Genomic DNA, 8,693 nt, shown 5'->3' on the forward strand with positions numbered 1-8,693 from the left:
AAGGCCACCTTTCTGTTCCTAGAACAGTCAGAAGGTTATGTAGGTACACAAGAAGGAGAACAAAGGAAAGGGGGAGTTAGTCATGTGACTCCTCTGGGAGGACGACTCCTGGGGTCTGTTTTATTCCCCCTCGGTTATCTCAAACCTGGTCTTAGGGGTGATTCATATATCATCTGACAGAAAATCACAGTCTGGAATCTCAACCTGGTTGCTGGTGTCGGGATGGCTGAAGGCTGACTCAGTTTCTTGCAAGTTAGTGTTCTGCTGATTAACTAGATGAACAAGGTATGCATGTAGCCTTGGGAAACAGTTATATGGGGCAGTGAGGGAGAGAAACAAAGAAGACAAAAAAATAATAATAAACTACAAAATAAAGTAAATCAAACTATAATTGAGTAAACCAAGCTAGATTGCTAAATCCTTAAAAGTATTCCATCACCCTTACAATGGTTCCCCTTACTTTTTTTCACAGCATATATCATTCATGATCTTATAACAAACTATATAATTTACTTATATAGTGCTTATTGTTAATCTACCGTCAATTTTACAAGAATGTAAAGTCCACAAGAGTTTGGAAATTTTGTCTGTATCATTCACTGATGGATCCCAAAAGCCTACGTTGCCTGGCACACGGCAGGTAGTCAAAGAAATTTGCTAGATAAATAAATCATTACCATGCAGAAAAAGGCGAATCAGGAATACTACTGGAGTCATTCATTCACTAGCATCTGTTCCAGCATTTACTAGAGTCAGAACCTTACTGGTGTTGAGTATATTGTAAACAAGTCTCCGCCCTCACCGAGCCAATAGTCTACTTTTAGGAAACCAGTGAAGGATGCTGTGAATCAATGAGAAATATTTCAGTTTCATAAGTGTACTCTACATTTATTGAATTCAAAATGGCCGCTGTGTCTAACTTTTCGATTCTATTTTCCTTTGCTCCACGCTCCTAATAATTAAAACGTCAGGCTGTCAAATCCCTTAAATGCACAGAGGGAGATTCTAAAAGACACCAGAGTCTTTGCCTAGTAATAGCCCATCAACTGAACTACATTGAATGGTTTCACAAACGCGCACGACTCCAAAACCCAGTTTACTGGGGAGACCCTAGGAAAAATGAAGTGTTCGCAAAGGGTTCAGGCTGTCTTGACCCGCAGAGGTCAAGGTCGGCGGGCCCAGCGAGGAAAGAATCCGCCTCGCCCACCACAGGAATCCGCCAACATTTTGAGTCAACCGAGGGAGGCTGACACCACCAGGGAGCGGAAAGCGCGGGCGGCACGCCGGACCCACCGGAGACCGCCCCCGTCGCGCACGCGCACGCGCACGCGCAGCCGCCCCGCGAGCCCGACTCGCAGACGTCGCCCCGCCCCTCAGACCGGAAGGAGTTGCGGGCGTTTCCTGCGCTCAGCGGCCTTGTGGTTGCCTCGGTGATGTCGTGGGTTCAAGCCGCAACTTTCGTGGGCGATCAAGGAGAACAGGGCGAAGTGTTTGATGAGGAAGCGGACGAGTCGCTCCTGGTGCAGCGGGAATGGCGGAGCCACATGCAGAGACGCGTCAAAGTAAAACTGTGTGGAGGGCGCGGGGATCCCTTGATCTGCTGGGTCGTGGGGAGAGGGGCGCGAAGTTGTGAAGAAGCTGGTTCCGGACATTAGAGGCCAGAGTGGTCCCGGCCCGGCCAGGCGCTGCCCTTCCTACCGCTTACACGGTCCGCCCGCGTCCTGCTAGGATTTCCCAAGGGGTTACTTGAAAGCGTGTGAAACCACAGGGAGCGTTCCGCGATGGTCTGTGGGGTGCGTTAGACGCTGGGTCCGACCAAAATAAACTATCTAAACGTTGAACAGATTACAGTTTAATGAGGACCACAGAGAAAGGGGGTGGAGGAGAAGTGTATAATATATAAACTGACTGTACTAATTATGGCTGTCAGAGGATATGTACACAGTTTACACGGGTTGCTCGAATGGATGAGGAGCCGAAAGTTAGAGCCGGTATTAATCTGTACGGAAAAAGTGAACATAAGAATGTTGTCGAAGGGCAATGAGGGAAAGTTAATACGGAATACCGGTGGCTAAGTGAGGAAATATTAAAGTTAATTTCTTTTTTTATTTCTTAGGTGTGATTTGTCCATTTCTAATTTGTCTAACTATTCAATAAGACTGAGCTCAATACCACACACCCAATTTCTAGGTGGAGCATTCCAGAGTCAGGACCAAATAGTGAGGTCCACTTCTACTTAATATCCTTGCCAACAATTAATTAAATTGCCCGTAAATCTGCTTTTGTTTAATGTTTCACTAAAATAGTATTTGTTTAGCCCAACAACCATGTTGTCAGTTTCAGGAATACTTTATATGAGGCGGGGACATCTGTTATTGAGCATCTTTTGAGTGCTGTGGCACCAGAGGAGGTGCAGGACAAAACCCCTGCCCACAGAAAATTTGTACTTTGATTGAATTTAGGTATCAAGCAAAATTTCTAAAACCAGACTTGTCTTTTTCCTTTTGCTAAACCAGTTTCCTCTTCCTCTACTCCAGTTAATTATTCAAGACTTTCAATAACTCTACTTACTGCTCAGCCTCCTCACCCTCCCACACCAATCCTATCAGTTGCCAAGGGGCCAGACACATAATTCTTCTTTCTGTGTATCTTTTCTGTGATGCCATTGCTAACACAGGATTTTTTAAAAACTGTATAAGAATTAGTACTTTTTAAAGTGTAGCAAATAAGTCTAGACTTCAAAAACGAGATAAACCAATAATACGTTTTTATGAGCATAGCCTACTTTGTGTGGCTGTGCCATATGTTATAGAACCTTATGTTAAATATACACAGGAAAGTCTTATTTCATCAATTTTCTAAATTGGTTCTATGACTTTCAGGGGAAATCTACAGTTGTTCACTTGATGTTAGTTACAGCTGCAATTCTTCATTACTTATTTTTAGGAAGGTTATAGAGATGGACTAGAGGCTGGCAAAGCAGTTACTCTGCAACAAGGCTTCAATCAAGGTTATAAAGAAGGTGCAGAAGTCATTATAAACTATGGACAACTCAGAGGAACTTTGAGGTAATTTTTTAAAACTTGCCTTTAACTTACCTTAAACTTAAATGCTGAATCATTTTAACCTCAGTACTACTGGAGGATTTTTATAAAAGTAATGTGTAAAAATAAAGTGTTAAAATGCTTTTCCTAGTGTTAAATCCACACGAGTGCTACAGAACATAGAATGATAATGCCTTCAAAAAGTCAAAATTGTGGGTTTATCCACTTTAATAAGTGATCCAGGTGTTGTCCTTTATGGCAAAGCAATGATAGAAAGGTGTGTATTTTTTGCAACCTGAACTACCACCAATCTATATATCAAAGTAATTTAAAAGATTTTCAGGTTTTGAATAAAGCTTTTAGTCTTGCACATGTGACAGAACGCAGTATTACAGACTTCTAGACTAGAAGTACATGACAAAAATTACGGCTGGTATATAGAGAAAAATGATACCATTTCCCTTAGTCCTGAACATTGAACACCTGTCAAGACCCCATAGTAATAATGGCATATGGAGCGAGAAGCGTGACAGGGTTGTCCTCTTTGATACATTACACCTTTTAAACCGACCTTGATAGAGAAGATGCTGCAAGGAATTATGGTTTGTGAAAGGGTAAAAAATAAAAATCATCAAAACAAAAAAACTAATGACTGTTTAAGGTTTTAGAAAATTCAATGCTCAGGAATCAGAATTTGTAGTTTACTACAGTAGGAAAATGATCAAGTGTTCATCTTCACATCAAGTTAATCTTTTATAATCTTAGAAAGTTTATCGCTAAATCTTTATATCAATTGATTCCATTTTTAAAACATCATTATTTTTAACAACCATTTTATGTCATGGTTATCTGAACAATCTAAAATACCAAAAATCAAAAGTGCTGTCTGTACTAGAAAAGTAAAGAAAAATATTTATTAGGACTAGAAGAATTCCAACCTTCTTCAAGAAAATGGTTAGCTCAGCAAACAGTCTGTTTGTAACAAAGTTGGGAAAGTGAAGTTGCCTCAAAATTTTTTTTCTAAGCTTCAGTTTTAATGGCAAGCAAATGCTGTATGTGATTAGAACAATGGCTTTCAACCTTGGCTGCACCTTGATATTAGCTAGGACGTTTTAAAAAATAATACCTCTAGAGATTCTGATTTCATTGGTCTGGGGTGTGACTCGGACCTTGATAGTTTTAAAAGCTCCCCGGATGATTCTAATGTGCATCCAAGATTGAGACTCACTAGTTTAGAAGTTGTTTGATATCCTTAAAGGGGAAACTGGTGTATCTTTCTCTAAGTTGTATCCCTTATCAGCAGGAGCTACACAGTCATAAACGGGAAAATCTAAAATGAGGAAAAGTAGATGTGAAGGAGGGGTTATGAATTATAAACAGTTTATGTGATTGAGTCCAATTGTTTAATTTCTATTGAAAGATAATATCCTTATATATATATATTTAAATCCTGTTTTTACCATTGTTACTTTCCTGATTTTGACTTGCATTATTATTAATTCAGTTTTGCATGCTGTTATCTAGAAAAGAAACATATAGGGCTTAGTATCAAAAAATCTAAAAGCCTGTGATTATTTCATTTTTTTCCTATTTAACTCTTGTTTATATTTTCATTCAGTGCTTTGCTCTCCTGGTGTCACCTTCATGATAACAGTTCGACTTTGATCGGTAAAATAAATAATCTTCTGGATGCAGTTGGCCAGTGTGAAGAGTGTGTTCTCAAACATCTGAAATCAGTTACCCCACAGCCCCATGTTGTAGATTTATTGGACTCCATTCAGGATATGGACCTTTGTCATGTAGTTCCAGCTGAGAAAGAGAGTGATAAAGCTAAAGATGAAAGACTCTGTGAAAATAATGCTGAGTTGAACAAAAAATGTAACAAGAGCCTTGACTGTTCATCTTCACAATGTGGTCGGGAGCACACACGTTCTGAAAACCCAAGTCTCTCCTGGATCTTAGAGCAAACAGCCAGCTTAGTAAAACAGCTGGGAGTGTCAGTAGACATATTACAGCACCTCAAACAGCTGTAAAAGTTCACTTTCCTAATGAAAATAACGTTCAGAACATTTCTTAGAGTGTTTTGTTTCTTAATAAGCTTACCAAAATTTGTACTGGTGTCTACATTGAACACTTCACTATCCTTCATGGAAGTTTGAAATGTCTTCAAAATTAACACTATTAAATGTAACATAAGTCTTTTTTCTCTGTCACTGATAATTTTTGTGTAGTTTAAGATACGCTCAGAAATTCTCGTTGTATTGTCATTTTCAAATTTCTGATCCAAACCAAGCATTTTCAGACTCACTAGCAAAAGTAAACACAAATCAAACATTTCATAAGGACCTAACCCTACTTTCTTGCTCTGTCACCACAGGTGGTTAGGATCTCATCACCAGCTAATCAGACCAGAGTTAGTAAAAATAACCTAATGGCTAATATTGTAAATACACACACACACATATAAAACATATATGAAGACATATTTTGAAAATATGAGGTTGTAAATGTAAGAAACCGAAAAATGTTTATACTGATCATTAAAAACACTAAAAATACAAATATTTGTTTCAGTTTCTTGTTAATTAAAAGTAAAAACAATTCCTTGAAAAATACAGAAAGTACATTTCATTTTTAATCTACTTAGTTTTTACAAGTATTAAGGAGTTAGTAGTGTTGCCTAACAATTTGCCAAATTGTTATATCTAAACTGTAGTTTTGTTTCATGTTCACATAGGAATAAGACACTAAAACCACTGACCTGTATTCTTAGTCTGGCATAGATAAAATTATAATCAAACCTTTGCTCTAGGACCTAAGCATATAAGATCAGGAAGAGATTTTACATCACTTTTTTGCCTGAAACAAATTTATGTGAAGTGCCTGACGTCAGAGGCACCCAAATAATCACCCCTCATTGATAGCCTTAATTAGTTTTCACCAATATTTATATCTACCATCTAAAAGGCCATACTGAGACAATGAGAGAATCTGATAAAGAGTCTTTCAAGGGATTGAGTAAATGTAGTACTGTGATCTTAACAACTTCCTCAAAGTTCACAGAACATTAAGGAATTGAAACAAATTTGAAATCGAAAGACTAGACAGTGATTCAGGGTTTACTAAAACATGCTGAAAACCAAGTCACATTTGACAGCTGGATTTTTTTAAAAGTTTCTCTCTAGATAAACTAATTTTTAATCTTTTTTCACATGTATGTGTACAGGAAAAATCCCATCCTCATGGAATATTATAAGCAGTCTTTATTAAGTCTTTGTGTTGCCTTGTCCATTCTAATGATACATCTCAAGAAAGTCACACTGTGTAAAAAATTTCATGAGTGCAGCAAGTCTTGAGATTTTATCGGGGCTCACTCTAAGATTCCCTGAAAGTAACCCCATGCCACCATTAGAAATACGGTGTTTTCATGTAGATGGTCATAGAAAAAGAAGGCAAGAGAATTAGCTGAGTTGATGAGGCTGTCGGGTTGAAAACATCTCTTAACATTTGCTTTGCCTTTTACAAAATACAGAAGTTCCTGGACTACAGAGGAATATGAATGGTATGCTCACACCTGTGCTCCAGGAACATGGGTCTGCCAGAACCAACAAGGGTGAGGGAAAGAAACCCACTCACCTTATGTCTTTTACCTTGCCTTACATGCTGTAGGGCCTGCCAAGTCTTGCCAGGAAAAGGCCCTACATAAGCATAAATGTAAGGCAGGATCACCCCAGAGCAGGCACAGCCAGAGTTTCAAGGCCTAGGACAGTCATTACGTCTGAGGGATTCAGCTTCCTTAAAAACCGAAATCTCACCTGAAATACATTGTTTCTAGATGCCGATGTATCTGGCATTTTTCTTTTTTTTCTAAAGGTGAGAGTGGAGAAGCCTACAATACTATGCTTTTCTGACATTTCAGTTGCTAGAGCTGCTGAGGCCACCAAAATTTTTGTGATAAACAGGAAGTGGGCAGCTGAATTCATCCTTATCTCCTTGGTATCCCTAGCACTGCATATTAACTGCTTCTCTGGTAAAGCAAAATAAAAACCTTGCACCAAGTCGAAGTTGTGATTCTCACCCATCTTCAAACGAAAATTAAAGCTTTGTGTTCTAGTCTGAGATACAGAGGAATACATAAATATGGAGACAGAAAGTATGTAGATATATAGGAATAGGGTATAACTTATTTTTTAAACCTTATTCTTAATTTCAGGCCAATGGATGAAGTAAATATGTTGTGTTAATAAACTACCAGTCAGACTTCTTGCTCTCCAGAAATTTTCAAATCTCCATCATTAAGATACCACCCCAGCATGTTGCCTTTTTTGCTTCTGCTCTCATTTACTGCCTTTTCTCAGCAAACTTACTGGAAGAGGAGTCTGTTGTCACTGTCTCAAATTGCTTTCTGCCCATTCACCCCTCAGCTTCAATCTGCTTTTGGCTAAGGTCCCTGAGGGCTAAAGCCACACAATTGCCCCTGGCTTGTTTTCAGTCCATCATTGGACATGATGAACCATCCCTACTTTCATAATCCCTCCTTCTGCAGCACCACTTTTTATTCTACCTATCACTACTTACTTCTACTGGATAAATTACACACTTGAGTTTTTCTGGGCCCAAGTAGCACTGTCTACCGGATCGCCCATCCTGCCTCCTCCTCCCCCTTGCACACAATACTTTACGGATGCTACTACTACAATGTTTTATAGATAATTCTCAACTTCTAATTTTACTCATCCCTGACTCTTCTGCCCAGAATACTTTATTCCACAGCCTTCCTAGAAAAGTCGTACTTATCCTTCAATACCAGCTCAGATTTCAACTTTCTCAGGCAGAATTAGTTGCTTTTCCCACTGTTCCCTCTGCATCATTTTGAGTATCTCAAACTTCAATTTTTTTCAAGAAAGTGCCTTATTCATTGTTAACATCATGAGCATAGACCCTGTACATAGATGCATGGTGGTGCTTAGAAAAAAAGTAAATGAATCTACTAGCCAAAATGTAAATAAAACCAGAAATTTAAGATTCCAAAATACATCATGTTATATTCTTTTGTTTTTAGAAAAATTTTGTGTTTGCCTTTTTTAAAATGTTCCTTTTTGTTTTGCATGGCAATAAAAATCCAGGTATATAAATTTTGTCATCTAGTACCAGGCTAAATTGTAATAGACAATAATACTTAACCTATCATTAAAAATTGCACTAGTGAACAAATAATACTACAATATAATTTCTAAAGATACAAAATTATATTTATAGTATGGTTTCAGCTAATAAAGGACAGGAAAACTATAAAAAAAATCTGGAAGGACACAAAAATATTAGTTTCTAGCAGGATGCCTGGTGCGTAGTATAATAACAGTAAGAAGGAGTTGGAGGGAATAGAGGCATGGAAAAGTAATACTAGCTAACACATACAGGCACTATTCTGAAAACTTTACATATGTTAATATGTTTAATCCTTATAATGACCTTATGCAGTGGAACTGAATTATCCCCATCCTAGAGATCAGGAAACCCTGGCACCGAGAAAACTAACTTGTATATTTCCCAGCTACTAAATGGCCCGGTTGGGATTTGAGCCACGGCAAACCTAGCTCCAGGGTTTGCTGAGGACAGAGGCACACAACATGACAACAGTAGTGGTGA

The 8,693-nt window shown here is 38.4% G+C and overlaps 1 protein-coding gene across 1 annotated transcript; it reads left to right on the top strand.

Moving 5' to 3' along the window:
• The first annotated feature begins 1,369 nt into the window (after nucleotides 1-1,369).
• YAE1 (YAE1 maturation factor of ABCE1) lies at nucleotides 1,370-5,607 on the top strand. Its single transcript, XM_033088904.1, has 3 exons — nucleotides 1,370-1,562; nucleotides 2,947-3,068; nucleotides 4,663-5,607. Exons 1-3 carry the CDS (start codon nucleotides 1,434-1,436, stop codon nucleotides 5,075-5,077), a joined length of 666 nt encoding a protein of 221 aa, XP_032944795.1. The 5' UTR covers nucleotides 1,370-1,433; the 3' UTR covers nucleotides 5,078-5,607.
• Nucleotides 5,608-8,693: the final 3,086 nt, after the last annotated feature.

Source organism: Rhinolophus ferrumequinum, chromosome 20 (assembly GCF_004115265.2).
Source record: "Rhinolophus ferrumequinum isolate MPI-CBG mRhiFer1 chromosome 20, mRhiFer1_v1.p, whole genome shotgun sequence".
Classification (NCBI taxonomy): Eukaryota; Metazoa; Chordata; class Mammalia; order Chiroptera; family Rhinolophidae; genus Rhinolophus; species Rhinolophus ferrumequinum.

Bases quoted from the DNA above. Each gene is read 5' to 3' on its own strand.
- YAE1 (XM_033088904.1), top strand. From the start codon at position 1,434: ATGTCGTGGGTTCAAGCCGCAACTTTCGTGGGCGATCAAGGAGAACAG. The intron at 1,563-2,946 runs GTAAAACTGTGT...ACTTATTTTTAG, and splicing joins ACATGCAGAGACGCGTCAAA to GAAGGTTATAGAGATGGACT. The intron at 3,069-4,662 runs GTAATTTTTTAA...ATTTTCATTCAG, and splicing joins CAACTCAGAGGAACTTTGAG to TGCTTTGCTCTCCTGGTGTC.